At 41.4% G+C, this 17,147-nt stretch overlaps 1 protein-coding gene across 7 annotated transcripts in view; it reads left to right on the top strand.

Moving 5' to 3' along the window:
* ELMO1 (engulfment and cell motility 1) overlaps nt 1-17,147 on the top strand; it is a 531,552-nt gene that overhangs the window by 176,797 nt on the left and 337,608 nt on the right. For all 7 annotated transcript variants that reach the window (XM_084795120.1, XM_084795122.1, XM_084795124.1 and 4 more), the window contains one exon: nt 6,678-6,713. In XM_084795120.1, the coding sequence (XP_084651246.1) occupies nt 6,678-6,713 (36 nt within the window). The remainder of the gene's footprint in view (nt 1-6,677; nt 6,714-17,147) is intronic.

The following is a 17,147-nucleotide window of genomic DNA, read 5'->3' as shown; positions in this document are numbered from 1 at the left end:
TAAAGCTGTCACCCTGTTTGCTGATGTTTCCCAGCCTTAGCCACTTACACATCAAGGGGACTGACTGTTCTAGTGCCAGTGGTTCCTCTATATGTGCCTAGGTGTCCAGGAACTTCAGCTTTTGAATATTACTGTGTTTGGTCAATGAGGCCTGCATATCCAGGCCTTCTCCGTGCTCGTTTCTCCTGGCATTGGCCTGCTAAGGGTACCATAACACAATTCCAGGGGCTAGCAGCTTAATCAACAAAAAAATGTCCCCCGCGCCCCTCCCCACACAGTTCTGAATGCTGGAAGGTGTCAGAGGCGGGTTGTTTCCTCGGAGAGCTTTCATTAATGTGCAAATGGCTGCCTTTCCCTCATGTTCTCATGTGCCTTTTCCATGTGCCTGCACATCCTAGTATCTCCGCATATTTGGATTTGCTCCTCTTAAAGAGACACCTGTGAGACTGGATTGGACCCATTGGACCCAAAACTAATCAGGCCTTTAAAGGTTCTGTCTCCCACTGCAGTTTCATCCTAAAGTGCTGGAGGTTGCAGCTCCCACATAGGAGTTTTGGAGAGGACCTGACCTGGGTCAGCCTGTACCACTTACCACAGGACCACATCCATTTTTGTTTTACAAGAAAGGAAGGCACAAACGGGTAGCACGCCCTTACCTTGTAAGAGTCCTTGTCTCATCGATCCCACTGCCATTCCCTGTGTCTTAACATAACCCGGACTTATTCCGAATAGCCAGGTTGTCAAAGGCAGGGCTTAATCATTATCACTCTGCTTATGTGCACTGAGAGAGAATGTCAACACCAGATGTCCCTTGTGAACAAACAATACATTTTAGTCCTTGTTTTTTATTTTCAAAAGAATGTCATACTAATTAACACAATAATCGTTTGTGTTCAACCACTGCAACTCGACTCGAACTGTCAAGTTCCAGACACTTTAAGCAGCAGGAGGCCAGATCTCAGATGATGAATTCTCTCTTGTATTTTTCTTCCTTCTTCCCATCATGCCACTCTCCCGGGAAGGGAGAATATCTCTTGGGAGTCCTTCTGCGTTCCTTTGCTGTTTTGCATACATTCAAATCCACGCTGGTTCTGAAGACTGAGGAGCTAGGCCTCCAGCCCCAAGGCCTCTTTTCTCCCATTTGCCAGTCCCACATCTCATGTGGCTCATTGGATCCCCAGGCACTTTTCTGATCTTGTGCTCAAATTACAAAGAAAAGAAAAAAAGCTATTTTTCTTATAGGTAAAATGGATTCTTGGTTAAACGTAGAGCAAGACTTTAATTAATTACCACGAGGCTTTGGAGTAAAACCTCCTGCAGCTGGAAAGTCATTCAGTCATGACTCCTGGGCAGAGGGCCTGCCAGGACGCGGGATGTTTTCCTAGCAGGGCTTATGGAAAGTGGTAGGAAATACTGAAGAAAAACCACTGAAAATTTCCTCCTTACTGTTAGCCATGGCGACCTTCAGACACTCCCAGCTACTTGCCAGTCCCAAGGCTTCTTTAAGGCTCCCTCCTGACTGGTACCAGGAGAGGCCTCAGGGTGAAATCAGCAACAGCGAGCAGCACAGTGGCGCCCTGGCGTGGAGCAGCACGGAAAGCCTGAGGTGCACGTTTCCATCCTCCTGCAGTATTGATATTTTGTCCCTGGATTCTAACTGGACCAGGTGTGGAAACAATATGGAAACAAGTAGCATTGTGGGAAAATGTATTGCCCGTCCACACAAGGGGAAGGATGTTCACGAATGATGGAAAACAAAAGAGGGCCAGTCAGAGACTGCAGATAATATCTCTGACTTGATTCCAGAGACGGAAAAAATGTGCCCTTCACTCAAGTCTAGCACACACACACACACACACACACACACACACACACACACACACAGTGCAATTCACTCATTGTCCCTCCCTCCCAACTACTGAGTGGCCAGTCCTCACTGGGGACAGGCAACAGAGGACTTTTCCAAGAATGGAGGGCAGGACACGTGCAGTTTCCTTCTTACTTGGCAGCTTGAAGGGTGCATGACACCATAAGCACATGAGTAAGCCAGAGCCCCGCCCTGCACAGCAAAGCCAAGGCCGAAGAAAGCAATTCTGGAGAAGCCAGTCTTTATTAAAATTAATCGTTATTCCTTACAAAATGATACTTATCGTTAAATGTATAAAACTCCCCAGAAGGGAGAAGATAAGAATGCTTAGAAGTAAATACATTTACTATCCTCATGTTATTTTAAATACATACATGCATTAAGATTTATAAAAGCAGAAGAATTTCAGGCATTTCTTTCACAATATGATTTTTTTACACTCACATCACTAAATGTTGATCTTTCCTTTAGTGTAATTTTCCACATATGCTTTCATTTTTAGAGACTAGTTGAAACAGCCCACAGACAAATGATGCACCGCATCGAATGGTTCCCATGGCGTTTGTTGTGTCCATATCATTAGGGCTTGCCGTCCTTTTCAGGGGGTTCTGGGATCAATTTCTATTACCTTTCTTGTACCCCTAACTGTGACTATTTAAATACTCTGTGGGGAGTGGAGAAATAAGACCTTCACCTTGCTGAGGACCCCGTTCAGTTCCCAGCACCACATCAGGAAGCTCACAACTGTCTATTACTGCGGTTCTACAGATTTGGATGCTTTCTGGCCTCTGGGCACCCTCACACACGTGGTGCACATAAACTCAGGCAAGCACACATACATGCACATTATGTGCCCCCACCAAAAAAATCTTTAAATTACTTTGTAGAGTAAGACTGCTGTCTCAGAGGATGTGGGGATTTTAAACTGTTTCCCAGTAAGAACAGTTCAGCAGCTTGTGAAATGTCCTGATACTTCATTGTTAGTTTGGACACATATCTGTTTCTGGTCACAGCTGAGTGGGCAGTTCGTACACTTTCTAGTGTTCCTAGGAATGTTGAGGCATTCCTGGAGTTCTCTCTAAATTGGGGAATTAACAAGTGCTAACAAATTTGTTGAGCTGAGATCATTTCTTATAAATTTGTTTTTTTTTTAAAGGACAGTTTCACAATCGCTTAATGACATGGAAAGCCCTTCTGCAATTACCTTTAAAATAATCAACATCCTGTATCTATTAGCCCCACCCTTTGTCATCTATGTGATGCCATGGAGGAAACACAGGTGCTGGATGGGTATGTGCTGTGTAGGAGTTGTTACTGTAGCATCAGAGTGAGCCTCTGTTATGCAGGCTGTTTTTCCTTCCTGGAACTGGAGCTGTTTCTGCTGATGAGTTTAGTGAGAGTGAGGTAGAACTGTGCACAGGGATGGCGCTCTAGCTTTGGAGTTGTTGGCGCCCACACTGAGGAGGGATGTAGGCCTTAGTCCTTTAATCATATCTGTGCTCTTGACGTGCTTCACAGGACTCATGACACAGAGCAGGGTGTGTGTGTGTGTGTGTGTGTGTGTGTGTGTGTGTATACCTGTGCATGTGTGTGTATGCATACATGTGCATGTGTTTATATACGTATTTGTGTGTGTATGCATACATGTGCATGTATTTGTATATGTGTGTGTGTTTGTGTGTGTGTGTGTGTGTGTGTGTGTGTGTGTGTGTGTGTGTGTGTTAAGGAGCTACGTGTGGGGGAATGCTCTGATATCTATGACAGTTTTGTCCATGAGAGATCTTTTCTGAAACTTCGTCTTCAGTCAAAAGATAATTTTTAAAAACAAGTCACAAGGGGACAGTTTGAACCCCTGACAACTTGGTGTGTGTTTCATAAGCCCTGGCTGTTTTGGGGAGGTCTAGGCAGGCCCAATGGGTTAGTTAGCCCAGTTACCGGTTTTGACTTTAACCTCTTGTGAGGCCATGGTGTGGCCCTGCCTTCAGCCCTGGCTGAGGAGGCTCCTGCCATCTCAGTACCTTGCCTGGTACTCCTGTAGCATTCCCTTAGTGTGGCCCAGACAGTCTACCCACTCCCCCGGCAGCTCTCCAGGAGCTCTCTGGTTAATATGCATCACATAGGCCCAACAGGCCAGCCTTCCATGCGCTTTGTTGGAGGTTGTGAGGCAGAGAATTCCTTAAACAGCATTATCTCTTCCTCACCCTCCTTTGCTTTCTTTCTTTCTTTGTCTATCTGATTGGGGATGCAAAAGAGAGGAGTCATAAGGCTTCTTAAAGAAGAGAGTATCTTCTGCCCGTGGGAAGAATGGATGAGGCTTTGCAGTATAGTTCCATCTGTCTGTCTGTCTGTCTGTCTGTCTGCCTGCCTGCCTACTTACTTACCTGTCATATATGCATTCATTCATTCATTCATTTATTCATTTATACATCCTCCTTCTGAGGCAATCCATTTCAGACTACCTCAAATCTTAGCCTTTCTCTGAGACAGTCTCTCATGCTTGTGTTCTCCTTCCCGTCCCCCCATCTTGTTTGCTCACCTGCTTGCTCTCATTTGATGTTTCAAAGACAGGTAGGTGAATTTGAGGTTCAGACTATAACTCCAAGTTAGTTTGATAACAGTAGGACACATGAAAAACCTAAAGATGTTTGATTCTGGGACTTGCATATAGTTATTTATTATTAATTATCTATCTATCTATCTATCTATCTATCATCCATCTACCCATCCTTCTGCCTTCCTATCTGTCTGTCTTTCTATAGTGTGTGTGTGTGTGTGTGTGTGTGTGTGTGTGTGTGTGTGTGTGTGTCTAAGTGTGTGTCACTAGATATAAGACACAGTGTGTGGTAGCATGTGCTGTGCAAATGTTCTACCACTGAGCTGCACTCTAAGCCCCTGTATTTTCTGGGAATAAAGCCCAGCTTGGCCTCACACTTGGCAATCCTCTTAGCCCAGCTCACTGTTGCTGGGACTTCCCGTGTGTACTCCCGTGCTGGACTAGTTAATTGTAGAATCTAACTTGACGTAGCATTCCCTACCCAATTATTCTATCTCCCGGCAGTCTTCTGAACTCTGGAAGAGTTCTGTAGTCATTCTTTCTTGCATGATGGATGTATTTTAATATGATAGCTTATCAGCATCAACACAAAAACACAACTCTCCCCTCAAAGGGAACAAAAGACAGTTTATCCTGGGGCCAAATGCCAGTGACCATGGCCCAGTAACACAGACTTAGGTCACCTCAACTCCATGTTCCAGTGTGGAAGCAGTTGCATGATATTTCATGGTAACAGAACAAGAAAACATCAATTAAAATGATTTCTACACGCATTGGTGGAATTATCAGAGAGGCAGGTGATGGTATACCTAGAGAGCCTGTTAGAGGCCTCCGAGGCGAGCTGATGCCACTCTTAGCTTGGGGATTGGCAGAGACTTCTGGTCTGCTAAGTCAATTCATTTGAAAATGTTTCACCTGATAGTCACAAGGACGTTAGATCAGACTCAGACAGGAGAAGGGAATGGTAGTGGGGCTAATGGGTGAATGAGTCTTGCAGCTGGTTTAGTGGACAGTGCAGCTTCTTTCCAGGAACCTCCGACGGTATTCACCAATAGGACTGGCTCAATGGTAGTTTGTTAAAGATGCCCTTCATGACATCATGACTCTCATGTAGACATAGACATGACCATGCGTTAAAAGAATTTACCCATAGAATATGAGGGAAGCAGACAGGCTGTATTATTTTCAGAGAAAAGTGAAAAAAGCACAGATTTATAGGGAGCAAAGGAATGTTGAGATGAATTGCAAATGGATACAAAACTGGTTTTCCACAAGCAGGGAGGAAGCCAATTAAATTACCACCAGACAGGACAATAGCATCATTAGTTATCTAGAGTTCGCAGAGTCGTAAAAGGCCTTCCGGTCAGCCTGCGAGAGCCTGATAGAGCCGATGCCTGTGTTGCACACATGTGCACAGTTATCCATGGAAACCCATGCTTTTCCTCTGACTTTATCTACTGTTTTTTTCAAGATTAGGCCCAGACTCTCTGCCTTTATCATAAATGCTTGCTGGGTCTCTTAAAATTTTATCCTCCTGTTGCCATGTGATGTCTCATTGTTTTACTGATCATTTTACACTTGGCCACGTGATTAGGTCTAGGTTTCTTCACTGTGACATTTTTCTAAAAATTGGTAATTGATTCTTAAATAATTTGTAGGAAAATACTCTGAGATCATGCACCACTGAGCCTCTCACCTCAATTTCCCCTCCAGTTTTGACATTCTTATCTGAGTCACCTGTGTCTGTGATGGTTCCCTTATGAGTGCTTTGCGGCGCTATTGTCTCTGCCATTGGTAGTTACCTTCCATCCTGTGGTATTGACTCCTATGTGCTGGTGGGTGTTCATTTGGTTTAACCCTGGGCTTCTAAAATGAGATGCTTGGCTGACTCCTTGTCGTTTTCGTTCAACCATTCTAGATATGAGCTCAGAGATGATATCATGTTGGTATTCCAGATCGGCCATGGTTAGCACAGTAAAACTATAGAGGATCATAATTGTTATAAATCAGGTGCTTTTTTTTTTTTTTTTTACCAGCTCAGGGGTTTTGTTCTTAAGCTCTGTGGCCACATCAGTGTTTATAACCAAGCAGATCCTTTATTGCGGTGTGTTCGGTAGGCTGTCCTCTGTCACTTGTATCATTTATTGGTGCTCCTCTTCTACTGGCCTGTATCTAATCTTGAATTTTCTTTAAGATGGGTTCCTTGGGTAAAAACCATCATTTTGAAGCTCATATGGTTGTTTTTTAATTTTGCAGGCGATACCAGAAGTTGCAGAAGATTATGAAGCCATGGTAAGGACACATCATCTATTGATGTGATTTCATACTTTATTTACTGTGCATGATTAAATCTTGGCCTCTTGTTTTACAATTGGACATCTAGATATTTGCAATGTTTTTCCTTTTTGTTTGATGTTATTTTAAACAACCTTAAAAACTTTTCCTTTTGCGATTTTCTTGTGGCAGGAAGGGTATTTTGTGATTGTTGCTGCTAAATGATCAAAGCTGAATTTCTTTCTTCCTCGAGTGATGATAGGCATAATTGTATGCGTTACTTAAAATAAAATGTTCTCTTTTGTGGCCTATGTGACATTCAGAGTTAGAGTCTTTGACTTTCTTCAGTGTCTCGGAAAGCAAAAGATCCATATTAAAACAAAACAAAACAACAAAATTTGTACATAGAATGAAAATTATTTTGGTCTGAAAAAAGATTTTGCTCACCCATCTCCTCTGTATTATGTCACCTGCGCTATAGTCATCTCTGCAAATGTTAGACATCTGACATACACAGGTACACATGAATAAAATAAACATAAATAAATATCAAACAAATAAAAATAAACTAGATATACTTTTAAAAATATTTTTTCTTTATTATTGAGAATTTCATACATGTATACAATAAATTATGACCTTTTGCACTCATGATACCCCACCAGCTGTGTGCCCTGACACAACTATTTCCCAGTTTGTTTCATGTTTGCTTGTTTGTATGTTTGCTTCAATAACCACTCAGTCCAATGAGTGCTGTCCATACATACAGAGAAGGTCATCCACTGGAACATGGGAAACCCCCTCTGGTAGAGCATGTGTCAAGTCCAACCAGCAAGCATTTAGATTCCAATGCTGGGTACGACCATGGATGCCTTCTATGCCGCAGAAGTTTGCATAGCACCTTTTGGCTCTGTGAACGCCAGCCAGAGCAGGGAGAGGGTTTCAATCTGAAATTGCTTTCTCTGTCTTTCAGCCAAACTCTGTAGTCTTGCCATGTAGTTATGGTGGGTAACTGAAGGCTATGGCAATGGCCTGTGTTGTTCTGGAGGCTTCTGGTGCCTCCTTGACCAGTAATAGAGAGAGAACTGATGCTTTGCACTGTCATTCTCACTTAATAACCTGTGTCTTTTGGATGAGCACTGTCCACCCATGCAGAGTAATTCTGTTGGAACTGTTTTTAAAACTAAAGCTATATTTTGCAATTAACTTACTAACTAGTCTGTTTCCATCAGGCGTTTCTGTAGATGCTTAGTTTTGGTTAACCCACCTACAACTACCTCTTTTCCTTTATTTTCCACCCTATCCCAGCTTAGTCTTTTATCTCTACTTCTTTCAATTCACATTTATTCTACTATCTCTACGATTAAACTTCACTATTGGGGGCTGGTGAGATAGCTCAGCAGTTAAGAGTGCGCGCACAAACTGCTCTTCTAGACACCTGAGCTCCGTTCCCAGCACCCATGTTGGGCAAGGTCACAATTGCCTGTAACTCCATATCCATGGGGCCTGACACCCTCTTCTGACTCCTCCTGGCAGTGGCACACACATGACAGATACTCACAGAGACATACACAGGTACGCATGAATAAAATAAACATAAATAAGCAACAAACAAATAAAAATAAGCCAGACCTACGTGCCTCTACCGCCCAAGAGATGGAATTAAAGTTGTGCACCACCACATCCCAGCTTTATTTCAAATTTCAAGCCTCCAGACAGAATATTGTATGGCTAGTCCTGTCGTGTGATTTCAGGCCAGTAATCTCTTCCCACTGCTTCCACAATGGAAAAGTATTAGTTTGGGAACTCTTTTGTATATGAAATTATAATATGGTAGAATAGGAAAATGCGTTTCTGGCGTAAAGCTTCTAAATTTTATTTTCATACACATCTTTAGTACAGTAGAAGCACTTAGGTAAAGCAGCAGAAAGCATCTCTTATGATGTATCTTAAGTATGCCATCTCAGTGTTCAAATCAGTACTTTTAACCTACATCTAAGACCAGCATATAAGGCCTGCACAGTGAGCCTCAGGTCTGTGATGCAGAGGTTAAAACATGGCAGAGCTGGGATGAAAATTTGCTTTTCGCTCCCTACAATTTGCCAAGGTAGGGGAATTGAGGTTCTTAAAAAATATATTTTCTTTAAAATTTGCTAGCCCATTTTTTTTTTTTTTTTTTTTTTTTTTTTTTGGTTTTTCGAGACAGGGTCTCTCTGTGTTAGCCTTGGCTGTCCTGGACTCACTTTGTAGACCAGGCTGGCCTCGAACTCACAGCGATCCACCTGCCTCTGCCTCCCGAGTGCTGGGATTAAAGGCGTGCGCCACCACGCCCGGCTTGCTAGCCCATTTTAACTTTTGTTCTCTTAAACTGCTGAACAACCTGATGGTGTTCCTTTGTCATTTATGGACACAAATCTCCCAGCAGGGAGGGCCCTGGTTCTGCTATGACAGAGTAATATAATCAGACTAGCACAGGCAATGATGAGAAAACTTAGATTAAATGCTACAATCAAAACATCTAGAAATAGCTGTTTGATGATGCTAATGGAAGAACGTAGAAGGAATCAACACTGGGGGGTGGGGGGGCACAAATGGGCTTCAGTGAGATTTGTGTGCTTGCTGCTGTTTGTTCCAGAATGCCTGCTGGGCCCAGTGTAAGAGGTAACAGCAAGCCTCCTTGGTGTTAGCTTGTTATTAATTTGGGGCTAGCAGGCAGCTAGAATGTTAATAAGAAGCCATAGAGTCGGGGAATAATAAACACTTGACCTATGAGGTTAAAAAAAAAGTCACTTAAAGTATACTTAATTTGAGTTTCAAAAGGACTCTCAAAAAGAGAAAAAAGTATGGGACAGGAAAAATATGTGTAAATCATTGCAGAAAAAAAATCATAGAGATACATAAATTCACAGTTAAGAAACTCATGAAGCCTATGAAAGTTGAATACAAAGAAAATTATACCTGGACACATAATAACTTCTGAAATCCAAGTTAAAATGTAAAGCTCCAGGGCAGCCAGGGAAAGAGAACTGAGTACATTGCGGTAATAAAAGTAAGGTGAAGGCTGAGTTCTCACTAGAAATTATGAAGACTGGAAGGCAGCATGTTAAGGAAAAAGAACTGTGAACACCAGAATTTTGTAGTTGATAAAAACCCTCCCTGGAAATGTAGGTGAACTGAATAATTGGCTGTTTTCTAGAGGGGAGAGATGAACTAGAATGCATTATATGAAATTGTCAGCTAACTAAAAAGACAGGTTCCTGTCAACATACATACATTATATGAGATGAAAAGACAAATTCTGGGATGGAGAGATGGCTCAAGAGGTTAAGAGCACCGTCCTGAGTTCAATTCCCAGAAACCACAGGGTGGCTCACAACCATCTGGAATAAGACCAGTGCCCTCTTCTATCAGGCAGGCACATATGAGGCAGAACATTTTATACATAATAAATAAATAAATAAATAGTTTTTTTTAAAAAAGACAAGTTCTTCAAACTGAAAAAACTTAACAGCAGATAGAAATTGGGCTTTATCAGAAAGTATGAAGAACGCTGGAAACTGTTAAAAGTGCGTAACTATATGAAGATAAAATAAAATTTATGTTTTTGCTTGAAGACATGTAACTATATAAATTGAAGTTAAAATGCTGTTTTATCTTAGGATTTATGATATATGTTGACTTAGAATAAATGATAGTAGGAGCACAACAGACGGGGGCATTAAAAAGGATACTCGGGGGCTGGAGAGATGGCTCAGAGGTTAAGAGCACTGACTGCTCTTCCAAAGGTCATGAGTTCAATTCCCAGCAACCACATGGTGGCTCACAACCATCTCTTCTGGCCTGCAGGCAGAATGCTGTATACATAATAAATAAATAAATCTTTTAAAAAAATTAAAAGGATACTCTAACAAGCTTCTAATTATATACTCTTCCATGTATGTAGACCTTACTAGGTTAATAGTACACTTTGTAATCCATAAAATTATAAAGTTGTATAGCTCAAATTCTTTGGATAGATTAAATTGAGCTACTAAACTATATTTGATTAATTCAAAAGCAAGGTCATGAAAGAAAAACAGAGAAAAATGTAGCTGAGACTGATAGAAACCTATTATAAATTGATATTTTAATATTTGCAATATAGTAAATGTAAAGGACTATATACTTTATTTAAAAGGTTAGAGTTGTCAGAGCAAAGGTTGACCCCAGGTATAGACAATTTATAAAATGTAAGAGGGGAATATAAAATTTGAAAGTTAATGAAAAAATACTTCTCTTACATATGCTAATAGTAATATATTGAATAATTTTATTAATATCAGGGAATAGAGTGATAGGTAATATTTTTTCAGGAAAAATGATGCAACTAATAATCAAAATAAGTCACCAGGAAATGTAATACTAAATATGCGTGAATCTAACCTAAGATGCAAAACACATGAAGTATATAAAAACCAAAAGAAGTAAATAAACCCATTCTCCTAGTTGAGGATCTAAAGAGCACAGTCTCCTAATGCATAGGAAAGCCAAGGAAAGCCAGTAAGGTAAAGATGCTGTAATTAACATTACTGAATATTGTTTATGGAGTGTTATAGTTATCATCATAAGAATCCAGATCCCAGTATCTGTGAAACGTTCATCAAGATGTATCAGATGCAGTGCGAAATGAATCTCAGGAATTTTAAAGTAATTTGAACTACACAGATTATGTTTTTCATCCCAAGGACATTTATAAAAAAATCATTAATAAATAGCTGAAAATATGCAGATGCTTGGAAATTAGAAAACATGCTTATTTATCTAAGAGTTGAGGAACAATAACATGGTTGAAAGTGCAAAAAAAATTTTAAGCGATGGTACCAAAACTTGTGTGTTCAGATAAAGGCAGTGCTTAGAGGGGAGTGTACACTCTTAGATGCTTATTTTGAGAAGAAGCAAGAGGAAGAGGAGGAGGAGGAGAGAGGGAGAAGAAGAAGATGGTGATGATGATCAGAGATAACCCAGAAGTAGAGGATTACGTGGGGGAGGATGGGAAGGCAGTACGGAGAAAGGAATATGGGTAGGAACAATTAACACTAAGGGCCTTTTGAAAAGCCACGTGGGAACCTACTCCTGTAGAAGCTTTCTAAAACAAATACATATATGAAAGGAATTTAAATGGAGTCATCATATCGTGGGAGTGGATAGGATAATGGCCTAACTAGACTTCTTTTCCCACCAAATAAAACGTCCAGTGACAAGAATGGGTTACAACTTGTTGAGTTGTTGGCCAAAGGGGTCCACTAAACACTTACAAACATTACAGGCTCTTGCTTGCTCATCATAGTTTGATAAGCAGGCCCCTATTGCCGAACATAATACTTTCTTATGTCATCAAACATAGAGAAACTGAACTAGTGTTGAGTTAGAAGCTCCACCTCCACTAACTAGCACTCATGGAGCTAGAAGTCATTATGTAATTATCCAGCTACAAATCCTGAAACCTAAAACTGTCTGTGCATTCATGTGCGTATCAGCCCTCTCAGATGTACTGGTGCAATAATTACACATATGGTATTGGTGAAACCAATCACTTTTTTGGATTACATTTACAGCCCTAACATCTCTCACCATCTGCACATTGTCTAGTTGTGGTTTTCTGTATTAATTCCCATCAACAGCAAGAGGGAACTTCTCCGACAAGGGCCAACCAAGGCACTTATTGATGGATAGAGCAACATCTCATTAGGAATCGTTTTATTGCTATGCTTCCCTAGCAGAGTAAGTTTTCTCCTAAGCTCATGCCCTTGGCTCATGCCCATGCTCAGGTCCTTGGCTACTTTAGCAGTGTCAGGTATGGGTTCCATTTCGTGGAGTGGGCCATAATTTGTAGTTTTGATTTTTGGCTTTGTTTTGTTTTTGGAACACAGAGAAACAACATGAGCTTTGCAGAGATGGAGGTGAGGAGGGCCTGCGAGGAGTTGAGGGAGCATAAAGAATATGATCAAAATATATTGTATGAAAAAAATTTTAAATAAAAAGCAAAAATAAGAGCTATAAGTTTATACTTAGGGGGTAGGAAACATCTGAACTTATTAAGTAAAGAAAAGTATAAAAATGGTAATCAGTGAAACATGAAAGAGAAATAATAAAGAAATTTTAGGAAAATACGTTATGTGGAGCTCTTCCTGAGAGCAGAATGTCATCACAGAGGTGAACACTAGGGACTACCGAGAGTATATCACTGCAGAGCCTGGTGATTTTAAAAGCAAAACGAAGGCATACCGTGAATAGTTCTCTGCTAGTAAAATTTAAAATTCAGATCAAATGCGCAAAGCCCTTATGAAGCAGAAATCACTATGTGTACCTGCTTTAGAAATGAATGGCTTTGATCTCCTTTCAAAAACAACTTGCCGCTCAGTCCCAAGAAGTGCAGCCCCGGGACAGCTTTCAGCTACAGCACAGTCTGCATCTATGCCAGCTCTAAGCCAAGGCTCTTATTTCCCCGCAGCCCCTAGTCACTGAGCCTGGGAAACATACTAGGCCCTGCCTCTTCCTGCCCGTCATGGGAGTCTTCCAACAGCCATGGTTTGTTCTGCTGCTTATTACTCACCTGTTCTAGAGTTTTGCATTAGTTGTTTGTTAGGTCTCTGTCTGCTTCCTCTCTCAGATGTCTCTTTCCACACCCAATCCTCCTTCTACTTTATCATTTTCTTCAGCTGTGTGCAGGTCTTTGCATGTGTATGGGGGTGTACATGCACATAAGTGGTGTGTGTGTGTGTGTGTGTGTGTGTGTGTGTGTGTGTGTGTGTGTGTGTGTGCATTCAGAAGCCAGAGGCAAACGTTGGGTGTCATCCTCAGAAATGATATTTACTTCCTTTGACACAGAGACTCTTATTGGCCTGAAACTCACCAACTAGGCTAGGTTAGCTGGTTTATGAGCCCCAGGGGGCTCTCCTGTCTGCTTCCTTAGCCTTGGGGTTTCATGTACCACCCACCATCCCCAACATTTCATGCGTGTATGGCAACACCAAACCCAGGTGCTTTCACCTGAACGCCCAGCACCTTACCCACTGAGCCACCCCAGGCCCAGGCCTTTGTTTTTCATCGGTATTACCTAGTTTTTCAACAAACCCCTCAGTCTCCTAACTCTGTCTCAGCCCCTGCTTCTTACAGAAATAAAACCTATATATTAAAACTGACTCCTGATAAATAATAGCTGCGGGCGTTCATGTTTCCTCGGGAGTTAAGATCATTACAAAACAACCGTGCTGGTGTGAAAACTGATCACATAGGTAAATTCTATTTACCTGTGTGGTATATTTGTGGAAGATTTACCAAACGGGGGAAGACTTTACAGAAATTTTCGGTGGCTTGTGTCATTCTAATTCCCTAATCCAACTATGACAATACAAGAATTAAAAATTATGGACCAGCTCACCAATGAACAGAGGTACAGAGACTCCGGAAAGATATTAACATAAAGCCAAGAAATACATAAAAGAGTAATGCACCTTGTCTGATGCCAGCTTAAAGTTAAGGCTGTTCTTTTGCAGCAGCCTCTAGTCACATGGGGAGCATAGTTATTTTTTATTTTCAATTTAATTGAATTGAGAGCTACCTAGGCGATAGGTAAACTCTAATGTCCTTTCCTCCCCTTCTCTCTCTCCTCCTCTGTTTTCCTCTCTTCCTCCTCCCTCCCGCTCCCTGTGTGTGCATGTGTGTGCCCACGTTGTTGCTTAAGTGTGTGTGTGTGTGTGTGTGTGTGTGTGTGTGTGTGTGTGTGTGTGTGTAATGTAATTTCCAGAGAGAAGCACTGGTGAGAGTGAGAGAGGAATTAGACCAGTAAGCTTAGAAGCCAAGTAGAACGAAATGGAAAGACGGAAGTGGCTAGTGTAGTCACTCATCTGTCTCCATCTTTACACACACACACACACACACACACACACACACACACACACACACTCACACACTCACACACTCACTCACTCACTCACATAGTCACCTACTTCTTTCTTTGTTTGCCACTCTGAGGTAAAGAACCCCTCATGTAAAACTGTGAGCCAGTGTAAATCTTCCTTCCCTTATGTTGCTTCATCAGATATTTACCACAGCAACAAAGAGTCTAACGCATTGGCCAGTGTGATTTGTACCAGAAGCAGCTTAACATTTGAAAATCAATCAGTTTAGACATTTAACAAAATACATGATATATCAGATAAAATCACTTTTAAAGGGTAAAGACCAAAAAACCCAATATTCATTCATGTTAAAAGTTCCCTCCAGACGCAGTGGTATGTGCCTGTAATCCCAGCACTCAGGAGGCAGAAGCAGGTGGATCTCTGTGAGTTCAAGGCTAACCTGGTCTACAGAGTGAGCCCAGGACAGCCAAGGCTACACAGAGAAACTCTGTCTCAGAAAACTTTTTAAAAAGTTCCCAGCATAAAGAACTACATCAACCCAATGAAGACTATATACTCTGTGTGTGTGTGTGTGTGTGTGTGTGTGTGTGTGTAAATGCCATAGCACACATATGGAGGTTGAAGGACAACTTAACTTGCATGAGTCAATTCTTTTCTTTCACCATGAAAATTCCAGGAACTGCACAGGAAAGTGCCCTACCCAGTGAGCCATCTCACAAGTTCTTTTTTCCCCCCAGTGATATAGATAGCATTAAACTATGATTTGTGGAGAATTAGTATCTTCAACACACACACACACACACACACACACACACACACACACACACACACACACAAAACCCCTCCATATGTGTGCTCTGGCATTTACACACACGCACATGAGTGCATGTACTTGCACACAAACCAAACAAACAAACAAAAAAAAATCACCCCCTCCAAAACTATATACACAATAAATAAATAGACAAAAAAAAGAGACAAATTTAAAGTTTAGGTGAAAATATAAAACAGGCAACAACAAACTTGGAGAATTCCATAGGGTGCCCGTAAGGTCTACTGTAGGACTGGTTATCAGGACAGCATGGTATTGACATAAGGAAGGGAGGCAGATAGGTCAATAGATACATAACCAATTTCAGTGTGCAGGGAAGAAGTCATGAGCATGCCTACTGATAGAGGTCAAACTGATTCTGGAGGATAAGTGGAGTGTCTAATTGTGGCATTAGTCATCTACAACTTCCAGTGAAGGTTCATGTTCCCGTATTTGATAGAAAGTTCATGCATAGCCTGCACAGTGGAGGAACTGTAGCCTTTGACCATTAAGGATCTATTTGCCACTGCTCATGAATAGCTTTAAGAATTGCCTTTATGTTTATCATTCCTCTTGTTCTGCGTTGGGCACAGCATCCTATGGAGACATCTGGAAGGCCTGTGCTCTTGCAAAATTAGCATCTGAAGTTTACGTGCTTGTTTTTTTGGCTGGGTTTTGCTGGAACGAAGGCTCCATCTACAAGTCGATGAGAAACGTTTACTTGAATAACTCCAGCACACATGGTGTGTCAGCTGTGAGAGTGGCTGTCACCTAGCCCGTGCAGTTTGCAGACATCTTCATTTGCAGCAGTCAGTACTGCAAAGTCTTTAGCCTAGCACTTTATTAATAATAAAGAAAAAAGCTGAAATAAGTAAAAATGTCCCGGAAGGTGTCTTGTGATTTCTTTATGTTTGTAATTCTTTTAAGGCTTGATTCTCCCCTCAGCATTGATTTCAAAAGTAGATCCTGGGCCTTTGCCTTTCCTCTGTGGAGTCTGAGTCGCTCCTGCAGGAGAGGAAGCAAATATTGACATCAGAGTTCAATAAAAGCTACTCTCTCCACCTCATTTGAAAGAGGTCTTTTGATTTAAAATAGAATAAAAGTTTAGCATGGTGTCTTTTCCTTGCAGCTGAAGTTTTAAGGTTGAATTGTGAAAAAGTTTTCATGGAAACACCTAAGCCACTTTGCAATTAGTCAAAGAATTACATGTACTCTGTGGAATATAAGTATATACATATACTATAATGTGTATCGTGTATGTGTGCTATATGCTGTACCATGTAACACACACAGCACAATACTGCGTTAACGTCTAATACATCAGGAGGAGGTCGTGTTAGATGACTCTTTCTATCAACCTGTCAATCATCTAGCTGTTGAGCCAGTTGTGACCCGAGAGCATCCTCCTGATAGTAATGGTATGAGACACAGCTTTTCTGTTCCTTGTTGGCCATCATTGGTGATAATAGTGACAAGTACAGAGCTTGCTATCTGCAACCTGGGAATTTCTGCTCTTGCTCCTTAATAGCTATGCAGATTAAAGCCTCAGACAGCTCAGTTTGGAGGCTCAGAAACCAGCACACTTCCCTCCATCCATCTCCCTTCCCTGGAAGAATCTGTAGACAGATTTCTCAAACACTTTAAAAGAGAATGATTATCTCCCTCGGGCCATTTGGGTTGGGATTGTACTGAGTAGCTACCTGTGGAGCTGAGTCATTTTGCCTTTAGATTCCTTTAGAA

This window comes from Acomys minous (genome assembly GCF_964271855.1).
Source record: "Acomys minous genome assembly, chromosome: 9".
Lineage (NCBI taxonomy): Eukaryota > Metazoa > Chordata > Mammalia > Rodentia > Muridae > Acomys > Acomys minous.
Note: the sequence above shows the minus strand (reverse complement) of the source record. Positions and strands in the feature narration are given on the sequence as shown.